Source organism: Canis lupus, chromosome 33 (genome assembly GCF_011100685.1).
Source record: "Canis lupus familiaris isolate Mischka breed German Shepherd chromosome 33, alternate assembly UU_Cfam_GSD_1.0, whole genome shotgun sequence".
Classification (NCBI taxonomy): domain Eukaryota; kingdom Metazoa; phylum Chordata; class Mammalia; order Carnivora; family Canidae; genus Canis; species Canis lupus.
In genome coordinates, this window is record NC_049254.1 from 25,202,854 (window position 1) to 25,227,177 (window position 24,324).

General features: G+C 32.1%; 1 protein-coding gene across 6 annotated transcripts in view; it reads left to right on the forward strand.

Moving 5' to 3' along the window:
* Positions 1–24,324, forward strand: part of STXBP5L (syntaxin binding protein 5 like) — a 379,914-nt gene that overhangs the window by 238,066 nt on the left and 117,524 nt on the right. For all 6 annotated transcript variants that reach the window (XM_038582977.1, XM_038582980.1, XM_038582976.1 and 3 more), the window contains exon 15: positions 23,991–24,031. In XM_038582977.1, coding sequence (XP_038438905.1) covers positions 23,991–24,031 — 41 coding nt within the window. The remainder of the gene's footprint in view (positions 1–23,990; positions 24,032–24,324) is intronic.

The following is a 24,324-nucleotide window of genomic DNA, read 5'->3' on the forward strand; positions in this document are numbered from 1 at the left end:
AGTGACCAATTATAAGAAATAGAAATTGTAAATACATATGTACCTAGCACCAGAACACCCAAACATATAAAGCAAACACTGATTGAATTAAAGGGATAAAGAAGCAAAACACAAAAATAATAGGAGATTCCAATAACCCATTTTCAATAATTAATAGATCTGCCACACAAAAGAATAAGGAAACAGAGGATCCAAACAACACTATAGACCAATTGGACGTAGCAGACATGTACTCCATTCAACAAAAACAGGATACATATTATTCTCTATAACACATGAAACATTCTCCAATATAGATGATATGTTAGGTCACAAATAAGTTTTAACAAATTTAAAATTGAAATTATAACATTATCTTTTACAACCACAATGAAATGAAATAGAAATCAATAACAAAAGAAGACTGGAAAATCCAAAAATACATGGAAACTAAGCAACACTTTCTTGAACAATCAATAGATCAAAAAGGAAATCACAAGGGGATTGGAAAATGTCTTGAGACAATGAAAATAAAAATATAATATACCAAAACATGGGATTCAGCAAAAGCACTACTCAGGTTTATAAGTAAATATCTAAGAACTTTATAGTAGAAAATGCTGATGTTATAAAAAGAAGATCTGAAATCAATAACCTAACTGTATATCTCAAAAGATTAGAAAAGGAAGAAAAAATATAAACCTGAATTTGGTAGAAAGAAGAAAAGAATAAAGACTACAGCAGAAATAAAATTGAAATTGTGATTAGGAAAACAGCACAAATTTTGAAAACTAATTTTTAAAAGATCAACAAAATTGACAAAGTGATAGACTAAGAAAAAACATAAAAGACTTAACAAATACCAGAAATGAAAGAAAAGGTATTGCAATTGATGCTGCAGAAATGAAAAAGTTCATAAGAGACTACCCTGAAAAATTATATGCCAACAAACTGAAACCTAGAAGAAATGGATAAATTTCTGGAAACATACAACTTATGAAGACTGAAACATGAAGAAATTAAAAGATCTGAACAGGCATATAAACTATAAAGGATACTGAATAAATAATAATAATTTTAATAAAATAACAAAGAAAAGTTTAGGACTATATTCTCTAAACAATTCTAACTAACATTTAAAGAAGAATTAACACCAATCCTTCTCAAACTCTTTGGAAAAACTGAAGATGAGGGAACACTTCCAAACTCATTTATGAGGCCAGCATTATCCTGATATGAAAATCAAACAAAGACACTACCAGAAAAGAAAACTGCAGACCAATATCCCCAAGAATATCAATGCAAAATCCTCAAAAAGTTACTAGCAAATTGAATAAAACTACACATTTAAGGACTGTACATCATGACCAAGTGGAATTTATCCTTGGAATGCAAGCATGGTTCAACATATGAAAAATCAATCATTGTGATAAACCACATTAACAGAACGAAGGACAAAAAAGAACACAATCATCTCAGATAATACAGAAAATGTATTTGACAAAATTCAACCCTTTTATGATAAAAACATTCAACAAACTAGTAATAAAAGGAAATTTCTCCACCATAATAAAGGTCATATATGAAAAAGCATATAGCTAACATGATACTCAATGATGGAAGATCTGAAAGTTCTTCCTCTAAGATCAGGAACAGGGGGAATGATCCCCCTCACAACTTCTATTCAGCAGAATACTGGAAAAATCTATTCAGAGCAAAAGACAAGAAAAATAAATAGTACCCAAGAAAAGAAAAATTAAAACTATCTCTCTTTGTAGAAGACATGATCTTGTATGCAGAAAACTCACAAGTTCACACACACACACACACACACACTGTTAGAATTTATAACAAAACCCAGAAAAATTGCAAGGTATAAAATCAACACACAAAATTAGTTACATTTCTATACATTTTGTTCTGTACACTTATAACAACATGACAGGAAATTAATCCCATTTACAACAGCATGAGAAAGAATTTAAAATTTAGGAATTAAACTTAACCAAGTAAGCAAAAATCTTTGTGTAATAAAAACTACAAAGCACTGAAGAAAGAAATTAAAGAACACACAAATTAATGGAAAGATACCATATGTTCATAGATTGGAAGCCTTAATATTCTTAAAATGTTCATACTATCATAGTGATCTACAGATTCAATAAATTTTAAAATCCCCATGGTATATTTTGCAGAAATAGAAAAAAAATCCTAAAATTAATGTAAAATCTCATAGGACTATAAATAGCCACAACAGTCCTGAGAAAGACAGACAAAGCTAGAGTCTTCACGCTTTCTGGTTTCAAGACATGATTATTAAAACATAATATAAAGTAATCAAAACAATTATATAACCATGAAGACAGACATATAGACCATTAGAAGAGAATAGAGAACTCATAAGTAAACTATCATCTATATGGTCAGATCTTCAATAAGGTTATCAAGGCTATCCAGTGGGGAAAGGATAGTGTCTCCAACAAATGATATTGGGAAAACAAATGATGTTGCATATGTAAAAGAATGGAGCTGGATCCTTACCTTACCCATATGCCAAAAACAACTGAAAATTGAAAATCCCAAATGTATGACCTGAAACTAAAAAAATCCTGAAAGAAAACATAGAGGAAATTTTCATGACATTGGATTGGCAATTATTTATTGAATGTGACACCAAAAACACAGGTAACAAATGGTGTACTTCAAACATGAAAACTTCTGTGGAACAAAGGAAGCAATCAACAGAGGAGAAAGGCAACCTATGGAATGGGAAAAGATATTTGCAAAGCATATATCTGATAAGGGTTAATTTTCAGAATATAAAGACCTCCTACAGTTCAAGAGGAAAAAATCCAATTAAAAATGAGCAAAGGACTTAAATAGGTATGTCTCCAAAAAAGATATACAAATAGCTAACAAGCAAATGAAAAAAAAAAATGTTCAAAATCACTACTCATTAGAGAAATGCAAATGAAAACTACAATATCACTTTATACTGGTTTAAGATGGCACTACAAAATAACAATAACAAAAATAGAAAATAAAAAGTGTTAATAAAGATGTGGAGAAGTTGGAAACTTTGTGCACTGGTGGTTAGAATGTAAATGGCACAGATGTTATTGAAAACAGTAGTGTATATCTTCAATAATGAAAAGTAGAATTACCTCGTGGCTCAGCAATCCCACTGGTAGGTACATAATCAAAAGAATTAAAAAGATTATTAAAGCAATATATTCATTGCAGCATTATTCACAATAGCGTAGAGGTGGACGTAACTTAACCATCAAAAGATGAATAGGTTTTTTAAAAGTATTAAATAGAATATTCAATTCAACCTTTAAAAAAAGAAATAAATCTTGTCATATGCTACACTGTGGATGAACCTTAAGGAAATTATGCTCAGTGAAACAAGCCAATCTCAAAAAAAACAAATACTGCATGATTGCCAGCCGAACAGAACTAATTAAAAAAAAAAAAAAACAAACACACACAAAAAATCACAAAAAACTAAAGCAAATGCTTTAGGTGGAAGGAAAATAATCCCAGATAATTAAAATGCAGAAATTAAGTAAGAACAATGGAAAAAATTGCAGGAAGTTAAATAAATACTGACTTTTTAAAAGAACAATAAGTATTATATGTGGGTATAAGTATTAAAATGTTTAATAATTTTTAATAATATTGCAACATAGAATGAAAATATATTGTAATAGCACAAAAGGTGGGAGGGGAAAATAAAAATAAACTATTTAACATTCTTGTTTTGTCTGGGAAGATGTAAATTTACCAGGTTAATTCGGGCGCAATGACTTAAGGATCAATATTGCTATATTGTAGTAACCACCAAAATAATGGTATAATAATATAATACTCAAAAACTAGTAGAATAATATTTTTAATGTGGTTAATCCTTAAAAGAACAGAAAGGAAAAGGAAAGAAGACACATTAGGTTAGGCAAAAAGAAAATAATTGTGAGGTTGGTAGATTTAACCCACATATATCATTATTTATATCATTATGTAATTTGACTAAATTCTCCAATTATAAGACAAAGATTGTCAGTTTGAATAAAAAACAAAACCAAATCTAAGCTGCTTACAAAAGACACATTAAATATATGTATAGCCAAAATGTTAAATGTATGAAAAATTATACCATGTAAATAATTTCATATGCTAGTATAGATAACTTCTATCAGTTTTCCATTGCTGCATAACCAATCACCACAAATTTAGCAACTTGAAACAACTTCCTTTAACTTAGAGTTCTATAGGTCAGGCATCTGGCACTGCATGCCTGGGATTTCTACTCAAGGTATCATGAAAGTGAAATCAGGAGGTCAGCCAGGCTAAATTCTCATTGGAAGCCCTGAGAGAAAACGAATTTGCTTCCAAATGTACTCTTTTGTTGAAAGAAATTAGTTCCTTCTCATGTCCCAAACTCAGAATTCTTTTTATTTTTGACCCCTAGACCTATATTTGTAGGGATCATATGATCAGGTCAGATCCATTCAGATAGTCTCCCTTCTTAAAGTCTATCATAGGAGTGATGTATTATTTATTACAGTCACAGTCACAAGGATTATATAGGATTATAATTCCTGGGAGGCAGGAATCCTGGGGAACATTTTAGAATTCTACCTACCACAGTAAAAACTTTAAAGCAAGAAGTATTACCAAAGATGAAAGGTACTATTTCAAAATAAGAGGATGAATCCACCAGGATTTTGAATTCAGAGCCTCAAGTGAAAATTGATAGAAAGCTCAGACAATTTTGCACTAAATGAAAGAAATTATTACAGATCTTTCCATGCAACTATTTAAAAATCATAAAAGAATGAATAATAAAGAAGTTTTGAACAGAATTCATAAATCTAATCTAACTGACATATTTATGGTGCACCTTGGTGGCTCAGATGGTTAAACGTCTGCCTTTGGGTCAGGTGATGATCTCTGGGTGCTGGGATCAAACCCCACATTGTTCTCCCAGCTCAGTGAGGAGTCAGCTTCTCCCCCTGCTGGTGCTCTGTTTCTTTCTGTCTCAAATGAATAAATAAAATAATCTTTTTCTTTTTTTAAACTGACATGTTTAAAACATGCTCTACAACTCAAGAATGTACATTCTTTTCAAATGCACAAGGGACACAGACCAAAATTGATCATACACAGGCCCATAATACAAATGCCAATAAATTTCAAAAAATTGTGTATAATAATATAGGATGTTCTCTGACCACAGGAGAATTAAACTAGAAATCAATGACAAAAATATAAAGAAAATAATTTTTCAAAGTCAAGCAATTTATTTCTAACTAATTTACTTGTTAGTGAAGAAATCACAATAGAATTTTTTAAAAAATATCCCAAACAGGAAGATAGTGAAAATACAATATATCATTATTTATGGATACATTTAAATTTATGTTTAGAGGTAAACTTACATCCATAATGGTATGTTAATAAAAAGAAATACTAAAATCCAATGATCTCATTATCTTAAGACTGTCAAAATTATCCTTCCAAAAAGAAAAAAGAAAATAATGTTAAGAAAAAAAATTAAATTAATGAAATAGAAAACAAATGTGTAATAGGAAATATCAAAAAAGCTAGAGTTTGTTTATGGAAACAAATTGGTGAACTTTTTTTAAAGACTGTTAGGAAAAGTAGAAGGAACAAACAACGTCAAGATTGAAAAAGGATTCACTACTGTATACCATCAATCAAAAGGGAATAGGATATTTATGATCAGCTCTATAGTAGTAAAATTTAAGAGAGAAAACTATAAAAAAATACAACTTACCATATCTGGCTTTAGGAGAAACAGAAAATATGAATAGTCAAATATCTATTAAAATAATTGAGTTAAAGTTAAAAATATTTCACATAAACAACCCTGGACTCAGATGTCTTCATTGGGAACTTGTCTCAACAGTTAAAAAAGAATACTATCAGAGTATTCTTTTCTATTTAATTAGATAAAATTAATTAATTGATTCTAGCTGGATCAGTCAGTGGAACATGCAACTCTTGATCTCAGGGTCATGAGTTTAACCCCCACATTAGGCATAGAGCTTACTTAAAAATAAAAAAAAATAAAGAATAATAACAATTTTTCAGAAAACCTTTCAGAGAATGGAATAGGGAGTATTTTTTTTCCTGAAAGATGGAAGATTTTATTATTTCAGAACAATATTTCAGAAAACCTTTCAGAGAATGGAATAGGGAATTTTTTTTCTTGAAAGAAGGAAGATTTTATTATTTTGTTTTATGAGGCCAGGATATTTTTTATAATAAAACCCAACAAGCACATCACAAGAAAGGAAGGAGACTTATAGGCCATCTCTTTTATAAATATAGATGTAAAACTACTAAGTAAAATGTTAGTCAATAAAATTTAGTGATATATGAAAAGGGTGATATCTCAGAACTAAGTCAGCTTTATGCCAGGAATGCAATGCTGTTTCCTTTGAAAAAAAAAAAAAAAAAAATCAATGTACTTTACCACATTAAGTAAATCACTTGGAAAAATCTAATGATCATATAATTAAGTGAGAATATTAAATTCATCATGTATTCATGAAAAAAAAAAATCACCCAGCAAGCTAAGAATATAGGGGAAATTCTATGGTCTGAAAGGGATTTTTATTAAAAAACAAAACAAAACAAAACTGAAGCAAACATTGTACTTATTGATGAAGTGTTTAATGTTTTTCCTTATATGCTGAGAATAAAACAAGAATGCCTTCCGTCACACCTAGTGTACAACATTAAACTTGTAGACCTATCCAGTTAAGTAGGGCAAAAATGGAAATCAGTTTATATCTTCCTTTTCAATCTATTATTGCACAGAGACACCATGATAATGTATGTGGAAAATGAAAAATAACATACAAAAAAACTATTTTAATTAATTTGAATATGTAGCAAGTTCCTGGAAACATCCATATTCAAAATTCAACTCTATTGTATATAATGGCAACAATTATAAAATAAAAAATACAAAATTTTTCCATTTAAAATAAGATACAGGAGATCCCTGGGTGGTGCAGCGGTTTGGCGCCTGTCTTTGGCCCAGGGTGAGATCCTGGAGACCGGGGATCGAATCCCACATCAGGCTCCCGGTGCATGGAGCCTGCTTCTCCCTCTGCCTGTGTCTCTGCCTCTCTCTCTCTCTATGACTATCATAAATAAATAAAAATTAAAAAAAATTTTAAAAAATAAAAATAAAATAAAATAAATACAAAATATATAATCTAGAAGTAAACCTAACAAAAGATATGTAAGACATCTATAATTAAAATTGTGAAACAGGGCAGCCCCGGTGGCGCAGTGGTTTAGCCACCTGCAGCCTAGGGCTTGATCCTGGAGACCCTGGATCAAGTCCCATGTCAGGCTCTCTGCATGGTGCTTGCTTCTCCCTCTGCCTGTGTTCTGCCTCACTCTTTCTCTGTGTGTTTCTCTGTGAATAAATAAATTTAAAATCTTTTAAAATTTTTTTTGAAAATAAAATTGTGAAACAAATTTAAGAAATAGGAAAATACTTAAATACATGGAGAGATATATCATAATCATTAATTCCACTCAAAAATGTAAAGATATAAATTTTTCCCAAAGTGATCTAAAGATTTAATGTAATCCTGATAAAAGAATATCAGCACCAATTTTTTAATGGAAATTAATGAGCTGATTATAAAATTTGTATAGAAATATAAAGGGCAATAGCAAACTATATGGCAAAAAAAAAGTGAGAAATTAATTTACTAGAGAAATTAAAAAAGATGGCCGCAGAGAAGGAGTATGCTAGGCTCTGCCTTTCCCATAAATACAACTACATAACTATATAACTATCAAATCATCCTAAAGACTTTAGAAATTGACCTGAAGATTGACCGAACAAGCCACAATTAAAGTGAGAGGAGAGGCCACATCAAAGAAGGTAGGAAGTGCAAAGACATGGTTTAGGTGAGAAACAGTGCTACCTGCTATGGAGGGAATGGAGTCATGGTCAGAGAGAAGGGCAGGGGAGAGGGGACCACGTAGGGCAATGCACAAGGAGAATATCTCCCTATAGCTATTGGTTTAGAAAGTGAGAGGGGCTGAATTTCAGAGTTCTCAGAACAAGTGGGGTTTAAAACCTGGAGTTTTAAAAGTCAGCGGGCTTGGCTGGAATAGAGCCAGAGGCACTGTGCTGGTCTTGGAGAGAAGGCAGGTAAACAACCTGGGGGCATATGGCATTGAAACAGCAATCTGAAGCTTTCCTGGGGCACGCAGTAGGGAGATTATTTGCCATTCTCAGGGCATGACCCTCAGAGGTGGCATTCAAAGAGACACCTCTCTTGGAACAAGGGAGCTAGATGGGCACCATTTCCCTTCCCCTCCCCCTCAACATAAACACAGAGCCACCTGCAGGAAGCAGCATAGCACAGACACTAGCTGCCTAACTTGCTTCCCAGGGGAACTGTTCTTCTCAGTCATGCTTACTTCAGCTCTAGTGTGACAGACCTGCAGAAGACCAGCAGAAGCCCTTGCTGACACCATGTCTCCTGACCAGAGAGTTTTGCAGGGCCTCAGTTCCAAAACAAGTGGTGACATATCTCATTTCAAAAACAGACCAAATCAAACATAGTTAAAACTCTCCACATTCATACGAGGGACCAAACACTACTCACATCAGGCGAAGAGAATCTCTACAGATAACTGGCCTGAAGTATAGAGGAGCCAGAACACACAACACAGGGTATGCAACACACCCTGGATGCACTCTCTGATGCCTTAGGCCCTGGGCACTACACAATCTCTTCCTCATAAAGCCATTACTTTCAGGAGCAGGAGAGATAACTGGCTTTTCTAACACACAGGAAAGCAGAGACTTCAATAAAATGAAAAGGTGGAGGAATTTATCCCAAATGAAAGAACAAGGTAAGGCCATGTCCAGAGATCTAAGTGAAACAAATATAAATAACATGCCTGAAAGAGAATTTAAAGCAATGATTATAAGAATATTCATTGGGCTTGAGAAAAGAAGACATCAGTGAGACACTTATTATAGAGATAAAAGAATTAAAAAGGAATCAGACATAAAGAGTGCAATAAGCAACATTAGAAACCTTGATGCAATGAACAGCAGGCTGGAAGAAGCAGAAGAACAAATTAGTGACCTAGAAGACAAATTAATGGAAAGAAATGAAGCTGAACAAAAGAGAAAAAATTATGCAAAATGAGAATAGATGAGGGAACTCAGTGACTTCATCAAATGTAATAACACTCATAGGAATCCCAGGAAAAGAGAAAAAAGTAGGCAGAAAATTTATTTGAAGAATAGCTGAAAACTTCCCTAATCTGGGTAAAGAACAGACATCCAGATCCAGGAGGCACAGAGAACTCCCACCATAATCAACAAAAAGCAGGGCCCACACCAAGACATATTATAATTAAATTTGTGGAATATAGTAATAAAGAAAATCTTAAAAGCAGCAAGAAAAAAGAAGTTATTAACATAAGGAAAACCCATAACAGCAGATTTTTCAACAGAAACTTGAAAAAACAGAAGGAAGTGGTATAATATATTCAAAGTGCTGAGAGGGAAAAATCTGCAGCTAAGAATTCTTTATACAGAGGAGCCTCTGTGGCTCAGTCGGTTGAGTATCTGACTCTTGATTTTGGCTCAGGTCATGATCTCAGGGTTATGAGATCAAGCCTCGTATCAAGCTCCACACTCAGCATGGAGTCTGCTTGTCCTTCTCTATCTGTTCCTCCCCCATTCAAATAAATAGATAGATTGATAAACAAATAAATAAAAATATTAAAAAAGAGTACTCTATCCAGCAAAGCTATCATTCAAAAAACAAGAAGAAAGAAAAGATTTCCCAAACAGAAACTAAGGGAATTCATGACCAATAAACCAGCCCTACAAGAAATATTAAAGGGGACTCTAAGTGGAGAGAGACCAGAAATGACAGAATAGAGGCAGGAAAACTCAAAAGCAGTAAAAATGAATGTTTTTATTCATTTTTTTTCATTTCATTTATTCATTTAAAAAATTAGTTAAGGAACTCACAAAAACAAGGATATAAAATATAATAACATATACCTAAAATATGGGGCAGGGGAAAGGAGAAAATAATGGGTTCAAACTTAAAAGACTTAACATAGACTGCTGTATGCAAAATAGTTCATATACAAACTTACTGGTAACCATATTCCAAATACCACTAATAAACATGCAAAGAATAAAAAGAGAAAGAAATCCACATATATCACTAAAGAAAATCAGCAAAATATGAGAGAGAGAAAGATAAGAAGGGATCAGAGAAAATCTCCAGAAACGACAAGTAATAAAACAGCAATGAATACATATCTATCAAGAATTACTTTGAATTTAAATGAACTAAATGCTCCAGTTAAAAGACATAGGCTGTCAGAATGGATAAAAACAAACAAGATCTATCTATATGCTGCCTATAAGAGACTCATTTTAGACCTAAAGACACTTGCAGAATCAATGTGGAAGGGAGAAACATTTATCACATGAATGGATGTCAAAAAGAAGACAGAGTAACAATACATCAGACAAATTGGACTTTAAAACAATGACGTAACAAGGGACAACAAAAGAAGGACACTATATATATAAAGGGAACAATCCAATAAAAGCTACAACAGTTGTAAATATTTATGCACCTTAGCACAGGAGCACCTAAATACATAAAACAAAACAAACATGAAAGAATTAATCAATAATAACACAATAATAGTAGAGGGACTTTAACACTCCATTAATGTCAATCGACAGGTCATCCAAACAGAAAATCAACAAGGAAACAATGTTTTTAATGACACTCTGGACCAGATCAACTTAACAGATATATTAAGAACATTCCTTCCTAAAACAGAAGAATATACCTTCTTTTCAAGTGCACATGGGAGATTCTCCAGAATAAATTACATATTAGGTCACAAAATAGGCCTAAATAAATACAAGAAGATTGAAGTCATACCATGTGCCTTTTCTAATTATGACTCTATGAAACTAGAAGACATCATAGGAAAAATCTGGAACTACCACAAACACACGGAGATTAAATGACATGCTACTGAACAATGAATAGATCAACCAGGATATAAAAGAAGAAATACAAAATACATGGAAACAAATGAAAATGAAAACACAATGGTACAAAATGTTTGGGATAAAACAAAAGTGGTCATAGGAGAGTTTATAGCAATACAGACTTACCCAAAGAGGCAAGAAAAATCTCAAATAATCTAAACTTACACCAAAAGGAGCTAGAAAAAGAATAACAAATGAAGCCTAAGCCAACAGAAGGAAAGAAATAAATGGTATGGATACTAAAAAACAATAGAAATGATCAAAGAAGCAGGACATAGTTCTTTGAAAAAATTAATAAAATTGATAAATCTCTAGCCAGACTCATTAAAGAGAAAGAGAAATGACCCAAATAAAATTGCAAATGAGAAAGATAATAACAACCAATATTACCGAAAAACAATTATAAGAGAATATTATGAAAAACTATAGGCCAAAATTGGACAACCTAGGCAAAACGGATGAATTCATAGAAAGATATAAACTGCCAAAACTGAAATAAGAAGAAATAAAGAACTGGGATACCTGGGTGGCTCAGCTGTTTAGCGCCTGCCTTTGGCCCAGGGTGTGATCCTGGAGTCCCAGGATTGAGTTCCATATCAGGCTCCCTGCATGAAGCCTGCTTCTCCTTCTGCCTGTGTCTCTGCCCTCCCCTCTCTCTCTTTCTCTCTCTCTCTCCCTCTCTCTCGAGTAAAAAATAAAATCTTTTTTTAAAAAAAGAAGAAATAGAAAACTGGAACAGAGAATAACCATCAAAGAAATGGAATCAGTAATCGAAAAACTACACAAACAAGTCCAGAAACAGATGGATTCACGGGGGAATTCTACCAAACACTTAAAGAAAAGTCAATACCTATTCTTTTCAAACTATTGCAAAAAAAAAAAAAAAAAAAAAAAAAAGAAATGGAAGGAAAACTTCAAAATCATTCAATGAACCCAACATTATCCTCATTCCAAAACCAAATAACCATACCACAAAAAAAGAGAACTACAGGCCAGTATCTCTGATGTATATAGGTGCAGAAATTCTCAACAAAATACTAATGGAATCCAACAATATATTTTAAGAAATCATTCACCACGATCAAGTGGGATTTATTCTTGAGTTACAAGAGTGGTTCAATATTTTCAAATCAATCAACATGACACATCACATAAATAAAAGGATAAGAACCATATGATCATTTCAATATATGCAGAAACAGTGACGAAGTACAACACCCATTCATGGTAAAAACCCTCAAAAAAGTAGGGATAGAGGGAACATACCTCAATATCATAAAGGCCATAGTTGAAGAAATCCACAGTTAATACAATCCACAATGGGCAAAAACTGAGAGGTTTCTCCTAAGATTGGGAAGAAGACACGGATGTCCATTCTGACCACTTTTATTCAATATAGTATTAGAAGTCCTAGACACAGCAATCAGACAAGAAAAAGAAAAGGTATCCAAATGGCAAGAAATAAACTTTCACTATTTACAGATGACATGACACTATATCAGAAAACCCAAAAGACTCCACCAGAAAACTACTTGGATTAATAAACAAATTCAGTAACATCGCAGGATACAAATAAAAGTATAGAGAGCTGTTGCATTTCTATACACCAATAATGAAGCAGCAGAAAAAGGAGCTAAGGAATCGATCCCATTTACAATTGCACCAAAGTAATAAAATACCTAGGAATAAACCTAACCAAAGCAGTGAAAGACCTGTATTCTGAAAACTATAAAATACCGATAAAAGAAATTGAAGATTACACAAACAGAAAGATCCTGATGGATTGGAAGAACAAATTCTGTTCAAATGTCTATATTACCCAAAGCAATCTACACATTTAATACCATCTCTATCAAAATACCACCAGCATTTTTCACAGAGCTAGAACAAACAATCCTCAAATGTTTATGGAACCACAAAAAACTCCAAATAGCCAAAGCAACACTGAGAATGAAAAACAAAGCTGGAGGCATCACATTTCCAGACTTAAGTTACATTACAAAGCTTTAGTAACCAAAACAGTATGGTACTGGCACAGAAATAGATACATAGATCAGAGAACAGAATAGAAAACCCCGAAATAAACCTGAAATTATATGGCCAAGTAATCTCTAAAAAAGGAAGAAAGAATATACAATGGAAAATAGTCTCTTCAACAAATGGCATTGGGAAAAATGGGCAGCTAAATACAAAAGAATGAAACTGGACCACTTTCTCACACCATTCACAAAAATAAATTCAAAATGGATTACAGACCTAAATGTGATACCTGAAACCATAAAAATCCTAGAAGAGAACACAAGCAATAACTTTTTTGACATAGACCATAGCAACTTCTTTCTAGATATTTCTCCTGAGACAAGGGAAAACAAAAGCAAATATAAACTATTGGGACTACATCAAAACAAAAAGCTTATGCATAGTGAAGGAAACAATTAACAAAACTAAAAGAAACTTATGAATAGAAGATATTTTCAAATGATGTATCTTATAAAGGGTTAGTATGCAAACTATATAACTTCCATCCAATTTATATAACTTATCACCCCAAAAACACATAATCCAATATTTAAAAATGGGCTAAGATGTGAATAGTTATTTTTTCCAAAGACATATAGATGGCCAACAGACATGAAAAGATGGTCAACATTCATCATTAGGGAAATGCAAATCAAAACTACAATGAGATATTACCTCACAGCTATCAAAATGGCTAAAATAAACAACACAGAAAAAACAAGTGTTGGTGTGGATCTGGAGAAAGGGCAACGCTCTTACACTGTTTTTAGGAATGCAAACTGGTGCAGCCACTGTGAAAAACAGTATTGGAGGTTCCTTAAAAAGTTATAAGTAGAACTACCTTACAAACAATTACAGATCAAGGTATTTATCTACATAGAAAAATACTAATCAAAAGTGAATAAATTGATGTTTATAGCAGCATTATCTACAATAACCAAGTGATGGAAATAGCTCAAGTGGCCGTCAACTGATGTGTGTATCAAGTTGTGGTATAAATATACAATGGAATATTCCTCAGTCATAAAAAAGAATGAAATCTTGCCAATTTTAAAGATGTGGGTGGAGATAGAGAGTAAAAGAAATAGAGCTAAAAAAATAAGACAGTCAGAGAGACAAATCCATATGATTTCACTTATATGTGCAATTTAAGAAACAAAATAAGCAAAGGGAAATAAAAATAAATCAAGAAATAGACTCTTAACTATAGAGGACAAACTGATGATAACCAGAAGGGAGGTTGGTGAGGGGATGGTTTAAATAGGTGACAATGATTAAGGAGTGATTGTGATTAGCACCTAGTGATGTATGGAAGTATTGAATCACTATATTGTACATCTGAAACTAATATTATACTGTATGTTAACTAATTGGAATTTAAATTAAAACTTAAAAAATTAAATTACTAGACATTCAGAGTTATTATAAAATAATAGTGACTAAGATTGTGTGTTGATGGCAGAAATATGGACTCTGCCAGACAACAGTGAATGAAAGAGAAAGTCCAGAAACATCAGAGAATTGATTCTTTATGAACCTGACTCTGCAAAGCAGTGAGGAAAGGAACTTTTAAATAAATTATTCTGGTTAATTAGATGTTTATATGGAATCTTTGTCTTTACCACACATCACACTAAAAATTTATTTCAGGTAAATAAAATTAAATGCTACAAGAAAACCATATGTATTCAGGAGGATAATAGAGGAGAATATTTTCTTGTGGTTTGGGAAGATTTAATTAAAAAAATATAATTAGCATTAACCAAAAAGGAAAAAAATTCTAAATTAGATTACATTACAATTAAGAACTTCTCTTCCTCAAAAGACACCATTAAGATCCTGAAAATACAAGTCCAGGGAAGATTCTTACATCATATGTATATAGTGAAGTGCTTATATCAGATGTATAAATAATTATGATAAATAAACGAAAAAGAGACAGTCAACTCAATAGGAAAAAAATGGCCAACTGACCTAACAAAAGAAGTAACCAAACGGTCATAAGTGTAGAAAGGTGTTCATCACTCATCAGAGTAGTATAAATTCAAACACAATGAGATAACATTGCATATACCCAGCAGAATGGATAAAATTTTAAAGAGACTGTCCAGACTTTTTCTGATGTTGTAGAACAACTAGAACTCCTTTAAAGTTTTAGTGGGCATGCAAATTTGTTATACCCTCTTTGGAAAATTCTTTGGCATCATTTATTAGCTTTTTGAACCACTAATTCACTCCCAGATATATGTCTAACAAAAATTTGTATATGTGTTCCAAAATACAGGTATCAAAGGTTTTCAGAGCCACACAATTTGTGACAGTGCCAAAATAGAAACAACTTAAATTTTAACAACACAGAGTGGATAAATATGCTGAGGTGTTTTCATACAGTGCCATTCTAAACAGCAATAATGTTTTACTCTATCACTTCACACAATACACAAATCAATTTGACATTATGACATGTATTACATTAATACATATTATTGACCAAAAGAAACTAAACTCAAAATATTTGGTTCCACTTACAGATATTTCAAAAACTAGTAAAACTTATAGAGAGGTTAAAAGACAACAAAATGGCTACTATTGGGGAAGATACAGGAATAGTGATTGGAAAAGAGAATGAAAGTGTTTTGGTTGATGTTCTATTTTTTAATCTGAGTGATTATTCAGATGTATTATTTGTGATACTTCATTGTGTTATATTTTTATGATTCATGTTATAAGTGTGTTATAGTTAAGTAAAAAAAATATTTTGAAATGTCAGGAAGTTACATTATTGAAAATGTCAGAGTAGGAGTGGTTTCTCTACTAAAATAAGTATTAAGCTGGCAAAAACAGAATAATTTTTTTAGAACTCTAGAATCTAATAGAAAATTTATAACAACCAGGGGAATGTTTAATGAAGAAAGAAGTTGCTATAAAATAAATAAATCATGGGGATGTAATGCATAGCATGGTGAGTATAGTTTATAATACTGTGCTGTATATTTGAAAGTTGCTAAAAAGGTAGATTTCAAAGCTCTCACACACAAAAAAATATTTGTAACTATGTATGGTGATAGACGTTAACTACACTCCTGGTAATTATTTTACAAAATGTACAGAAACCTAATTATACTATACACCTGAAACTAATATAATGTTAAATGTCAACTATATATCTTTTTTTTTAAAGCTGAATTTTGGTAAGAGAGCATATGGCATTTTACCTTACCCATTTACAGTCTACCACTCCCACCTCAGTGGTGGTGAATATAGCAGCTTACATTCCTCTGCTGTCAGAAAGAGTAATAAATACAGACTTTATTCTTGAAGAATTGTAGTTGTCCTTGCCCCTTTTGTTTACCTGTTTGATGCCTCCCTGTAGGATTAGCTCAAGGCCTTATCTTTGTTTTCCCGGTCTCAGAGCTTTCCCAGGGCTAGAGCTTCCAGGGCTTCCTGGAAGGCATTTATCTGAGTAAAGGCAGATGTACCAGTTCCAGTGCACCTGGGACAGGGCCAAATAATAGTTTGTACTCTGGAAAGAATAGGCCTTATAAGAAAATACATGAGGGAAGAAAGGCTTTGTAAAGCTCCCACATATACTGCAAAATCAGGATGTCCACATGAATGCCTACAGCTGAATACATTCTAAGAAAATACCTAAGAAATTCTAAGAGTTCCCTTCTAGATGAACTTTAGCCACCATGCAAACAGGAAGTGAAAGCTAATGCAGAGTCGGAAATAACCTGGCTTTCATTGCAGCAGTTTCCTAATAGAACTAATTTGCTAAGACAAAGAGACGGTTTATTATTGTTGATGTTGTTGGGCTACAGTCAATTAATGAAATTGCTGTCAAATCACTAGCTAACCAATAAGCTAATAGAGCAGAGATTTCAGAGGCCACATACAATGAAGAATACAATCTTTAAAAAAACTGTTTACATAGGGACTTTTCTAAACTAACAACAAAAACTTAAAATAAGCATCAACAGAAAAACTTGGGAAGGGGAAGAATCTAATTTTCAGTTTCCTAATTAATACTCAAAAGTCCATTTTTTCAACAACAGCAAAATATGAAACATATAAAGAAAAAAAATCATGGCCCATTCAGAGGAGAGAAAAGAATTTAATTGAAACTGTCCCCAAGGAAGCCAAGACATTTTACTTACTATGTGAAGATTTTAAATCAACTATCTTAAATATGCTTAAAGAGCTAAAAGAAATCATAAACAAAAATTTAAGGTAATTAGAAGAATTAGTCTCACCAAACACAGAATATTAAAGCAAGAAATTTTGTTTTAAAAGAAACTAAATATAAATTCTGGTGCTGAAAATTACAATAACAGAGATGAAAACCTCATGAGAGGGATTCATCTTCAGATTTGAGCAGGCAGAAAAAAGAATAAGTGAATTTGAAGATAGGTCATTGAAAATGATTCCATCTGAATATTAAAAAAAATAGGATGAAAAATAATAAAAGTATCTAAGAGACCTGTGGGACACCATTAACCTTAACAAAATACACATAATGGAAGCACCAGAAAGAGAGAGGTTAAAGAACATAAAGAATATTTGAAGAAATAATGACTTGTACACTTCCCCCATTTGATGAAAAATTAACATATATCTAAGAATTTCAGTAAAATATGAATAGGATAAATTCAGAGAGATCCACACTGAAATACATTATGATCAAATTGTTGAAAGACAAAGACTGAGAAAATCCAGAGAGAGGATGTTGAAGGCAGTGAGAGAAACAATTTATCAAGTACAAGGGATCCTCAATAAGATTAGGCCAATTTCTCATTAGAAACCATGAAGATAGAGATGGTGGGCTGATGTATTTAAAATTCTGAAAGAAATAACTTTTAACCAAGAGTTCAATATCCAGCAAAACTATTTTTCAAAACTGAAGAATTTAAACATTCTTAGATAAACAAAAGATGGGAAAATTATTGCTAGTAGATCTGCCTTAAGAGAAATGTTAAAAAAAAAAAAAAAAAAAGAGAAGTGTTAATGGGAGTTCTTCAGGCTGAAATGAAAACACATTAGATGGTAATTTGAAGCCCTATGAAGAAAATAAGGAACACCAGTAAAGGTAAGTACATAGGCAAATATAAAAGCCCATATTATCTTACTTTTATTTTTAACTCAACTTTTTTCCCAAGTACATAAAAGCATAATTATAAATCCATGGTGATAGTGAGCAAAACGCATGAAGAATTTGTGACAATGACAAAACAGTGCAGTTATATAGCAACAGCTATATATAGCATACAGCAATAGAGGTTTGGTATTGAAGCTAGCTACCATTAATTCAAACTATATTGTTTTAAATTTAAGAGCCTAATTTTATGCCCAAAGTAACCACTAAAGAAACTAAAATATTTACAGAAAAATAAATTTAAAAAAGAAAGGAATCAAAATGGTATTTTTAAAAAGTCAAGCATAAAAGAAGGCAGCCTTGGAGGCACTGAATAACAAAAAAAAAAAAATATGACATATAGAAAATATATAACAAGGCGGCAGAAATCCTTCCTTTTTAATACTTTAATTAATTAGAGAATTACACTCTCCAATTATGAGGCAGAGATTGGCAGAATAGGTAAAAACACATGATCTAACTGTATGCTTTCTAAAAGAGACACATTTCAATTACAAAGACAAAAAATATGTTGAAAGTGAAAGGATGGAAAAAAGCTGTTCCATGCAAACAAAACTAAAGAAAGGCAGAGAGAGAGTGGCTATACTAATTTAATTTCTGTATTCATTTTTTGTGTGTGTGTGGCTATACTGATTTTTAGACAAAATCAGTCTTAAGTCTAAAATTGTTACAAGAGGGACGCCTGAGTGGCTCAGCAGTTGGACATCTGCCTTCGGCCTGGGCATGATCCTGAGTCTGGGGATCAGTCCCCACATCAGGCTCCATGTGGGAGGCCTGCTTCTCCCTCTGCCTGTGTCTCTGCTTCTTTCTATGTGTCTCTCATGAATAAGTGAATAAAATCTTTTAAAAAATAAAATTGTTACAAAAGACAAGAGATTATATATTGATAAAAGGATCAAATGCATATTATATGGGTATATTATACACATACGATAATAGAACTCCAAAATATGAAGCAAAAATGGACAGAATTCAAGTAGGAAATAGTTTTACAATAATAGTTTCAGCAATTAATGGAGAAAACTGGACAGAATATCACTAAGGAAACAGAGGACTTGAAAAGCACTATAAGCTAACATCGATCTAAGAGACAATATATAGGGCACTCAACCCAACAACAACAGGAACAATAGAACACATATTTTTTTAAAAGGCCCATGAAGGCCCATTCTCCAGAACAGAGCAGATGTTAGGCCACAAAACAAGTCTTAATAAATGTAAGAAGACTGAAATGATATGATTTCTTCCCCAACCAAAACATAATGAAACTTGTAGTTAATAACTGAAAGAAAATGGGAACAATCACAAATACGTGGAAATTAAGCAACATGCTCTTAAACAATAGACCAAAGAAGAAATCCCAAAGGAAATTAGAAACTACTTTGAGATGAGTAAAATTAAAAGTAATGACATGTAGCAAAACCAGTACCCAGAAGGAAACTTAATAGCTATACTGCCTACATTAAAGGAAGGAAAAGTTTTCTAATCAGTAACCTATCTTTACATACAAAGAACTAGGAAAAAAACAAAAACCTAAAGCTAGTAGGTGTAAGAAAGAACAAAAATTTAAGCATAGATAAACAAAACAGAGGTCAGAAAAGCAATAAAGGAACTCAATAAAACTAAAACCAGGCTGTTTGAAAATATGGACAGAATTGACTAACTATACTGACTCAAAAAAATATAACACTCAAATTACTAAAATCAGAATTAAAAGTATATTATCGACCAAAAAAGGGTTATAAAATAATATTATGAACAATTGTATGCCAACTAAGTAAATGACCTAGATGAAACAGATAAATTCTGAGAAACAAACTACTAAAACTGACTCAAGAAGAAATAGATAATATGAAGAACTTTATAATGAGATCGAATCAGTAATCAAAACCTTCCATCAAAGAAAAGGCCGAGGTCAGATGGCTTTATGATGAATTCTACCAATCATTTAAGGAGGTAACTCCAAATGTTTCACAAACATTTCCAAAAAAATAGAAAAGAACACGTTTTAACTCATTCTATGGGGCCAGCATTACCCTAACACCAAAGCCAAAGACATCACAAGAAAAGAAAACTATGCAACAATATTCCTTGTAAATATCGATGCAAGTGTATTCACAAAATAGTAGCAATGATCAAGTGAGATTTATCCTAGGAACACAAGAGTGTTTCAGCATATACAAATCAACGTAATACTGGCATCAATAAAATGAGAGGAGAAAAAACACGGTCATCTCTCGTAGAAAAAAACATTTGATAGATGCCCCTTTCATGATTTAAAACCCCCACAACAGCAATATTCAGATAATTGAGGAAGTCCCTTAATCTGGAATGGAACTTCCTTTACCTGGTAAAGAGCATTTTTGCAAAACCCATAGATAACATTATATTTGATGGTGAGAGACTGAAAGCTTTCCCTCTGAGATCAGGAACAAGACAAGGATCCCTGCTTTTGTTACTTTTATTTCTTATTGTACTGGAAATTCCACCCAAAAGAGGCAAGAAAAATAAAAAGCATCTACGGTGAAAAGGAAGAACATTAGCTCTATTTGCAGATGTCAAATCTTATATATGCATTAGTGTTTTTTTACATACTAACAATGAACAATTCAAGGAAATTAAAAAGCAATTCCATTTATAATAGCATCAAAAAGTAAAATAAGATTCTTAGAAACAAATTTAGCCAAGGAGATGAAATGTTTATACACTTTCTAGAAACTATAAAACATTGCTGGAAGAAATTTAAAAACACAAAAATAAATGGAATGACATCCCATGTTTATGAATGTAAGACTTAATATTGTTAAAATGGCAATATCTCAAAAGTGATATGTGGATTCACTACAATCCCTATCAAAACCCCAAAGGCCTTTTGGCAGATATGAAAAAGGTTATTCTAAAATTCATGAAATTGCAAGTGACCCCAAATAATCAAAATAATCTTGAAAAAGAACAAAGTTGAAGGACTCACACTTCCCAGTTGTAAATTTTTCTGCACGACTACAGTGATCAAGACAGTGTGGTAATGTCTTAAGATTAGAAATGTAATTTAATGAAACAGACTGATTTTTCATAAGGCTGCCAAGACCTTTAATAGGAGAAAGTATAATCTTATCAACAAAAGTTGCTAGGAGAACTGGATATCCACACACCAAAGAATAAAGCTAAACCCTCCCCAAAATCTGTCAAGAATTTATCAATCTCAACACTCAAAAAAATATATAACCCACTTAAAAATTGGGCAGAAGACATGAATAGATCTTTTTTTCCCAAGACATACGGATGGCTAATAGACACATGAAAAGATGCTCAAGCATCACTCCTCATCAGGGAAGTCCAAACTAAAACCATAATGAGATACCACCTTACATCTTTTAGATGGCTAAAATTAACACAGGAAACAACAAATGTTAGTGAGGATGCAGAAATAGGGGAACCTAATTACACTGTTGGTGGGAATGCAAACCGGTGCAGTACTGTGGAAAACAGTATGGAGGTTACTCAGAAAGTTAAAAATAGGACTATTCTAGTGCCCAGCAATTTTATGTAAATAGCACTACTAGCTATTTATATAAAAGATACAAAAATACTGATTCAAAGGGATACATACATACTGATGTTTATAGCAGCATTATCAACAATAGCCAAATTATGAAAAGAGCCCAAATGTCCACTGACTGATGAATGGATAAAGAAGATGCGGCATATTATGTATACACAATGGAATATTAACCAAAAAAAGAATAAATCTTGCCATTTACAGTGAGTTTATTATGTTAAGTGAAATAAGCCAGAGAAAGAAATACCATAGGATCTCACTCATATGTGGAATTTAAGAAACAACATGGATAAACATAGGGGAAGGGGAAAAAATGGAAAGGAGGCAAACCATAAGAGACTCTTAGCTATAGAAAACAGAGAGTTGCTAGAGGGATGAGGGGGATGGGCTTGATAAGTGATAAAAATCTTAAAAAGAATACCTATTTATTTATTCATGAGACACAGGCAGAGGGAGAAGCAGGCTCCAGCGATTCGATCCCTGGTCTCCAGGATCAGGCCCTGGACTGAAGGCGGCGCTAAGCCACTGAGCCACCTGGGCTGCCCTATAAGTGATAGGTATCAAAGGAGGGCACTGGGTTTTATATGTGAATGATGAGTCACTAAAATCTACTTCTGAAGTTAATATTACACTATATTTTAAGTAACTAGAATTTAAGTAAAAACTCAAAAAAAAAAAAGTTAGACTCCTACCTCATATCATATATAAAAATTAACTCAAATATGATGAAAGACTTGAATTAACAGCTAAAGTTATAAAATTCAAAGAAGAAAACAAAGGGGTGATCTTTCATGATCTTGATTATGGCAAAGATTTCTTAAATATTACACCAAAAGCATAAACAACAAAAGGAAAAAAATAGATAAAATGGCTTTTATCATCAGACATAAAGATGACACTGAGTTGGAGAAAATTTTCAAATCATATCTGATAGGGTTTAGTATTCAGAATATATAAATAATTCTTAAAGCTCAACAATGAAAAGACAAACTTTTTTTAAGTGAGCAAAGGATTTAGGTTTACTTTTTTTTCTTTTTCAAAGAAAAATACAAATGGCTAACAAGCACATGTAAATATGCTTAACATCATTAGTCATTGGGGAAGTGAAAATCAATGCCACCAATTATATGTACCACTTTATACCCACTAGGATGGCTAAAAAAATTTTAAAGAGGAAAATAACAAATGTTGACAAGGATATAGATTAATTAGAACCACAGACATTGCTAGTGGGAATATAAATGGTGGAGCTAATAGGGAAAATGGTTTGGCAGTTTCTCAAAAAGCTAAACAATTATCATATAATTGAGCACTTCCACTTTTAAGTATATACAAAACTTGTACATGAATGTCATAAAAGCATTATTTACAATAGCCAAAAGATAGAAACAAATGCTTTTTTTGTATTTATTGAGATGATCATATGGTTTTTCTTCTTTAATCTGTCAGTATGATGCCTAATATGGTGATTGATTTTTTTTTTTTTTTACAGTTTAACTAGTCTTGCATTCCTAGGATAAACTGCAATTTAGTCATGATACATTATCCTTTCTATATGTTTTTTATTTGCTAATATTTTGTTGACAATTTTTATACCTGTTCTTGAGGAATAAGATTTTGTAATTTTCTTTTTTTGGTTTTGGTGTCAGGATGAAGCTGACCTCATAAAATGTTGGGAGTTATTCTACCCTTTAAATTTCTGAATGAATTCTTATAGAATTGCCATTATGTTACTACCAAATAATGATACAGCTCCAGATAGGTTTAAGGATTTGCTTTTTATTTTTGAAGCTTAACTTTAATTTTGCTATGATACTCACTTCAAAATTGTTTTAATGTAATCAAAATTACTTCAGGTATCTTTTATTGTATAAAAAATTTTGTATAAAAATATATTGTTCATTCAAGCCAGTTTTCATTGTTCTCTATTACACATAAATTCTATAGTAAAATCTAAGCAATTACTGTTCTTTTTTAAATCTAAATTTTAGTGCATTTTTTAAAAAGTAAACCATTGTTATGAGCATGAAGATGGTTTAACATATATTAGTTCTCATTGGAATGGAGTTTTTAAATCAAATTTTAACAAGAACTCAAGTTTTTATGCATTTAGAATGATTATGACTTTTTAAATTTACTATAATTAATACTAATGTATTTTTTTTATCTAGTCATGCAGATGGATCAATAAAATTTTGGGATGCTTCTGCAAGTAAGTTTAAGTCTCTTGTTCTATAACAGAAATATTTGGTTAATATTTACTCAGAGCCATTCACCACTTTTTAGTTTGGACAATTAATATTTCAGATACATTTTTAGCATATATATATGACTGTGCTATACAAATTCATTTCCTATGTTAGATCAATTTAAAGTACTATCTCTTCTATACTTTTCCTTTATAATATAAACAGGACTGAATTCACTGTCAGTAACTTATTTACAAAAGGTAATGTTGAAAAAGTACCAAAATTTGTCAGATCAACTCTGTTGAAGGAATTTCCT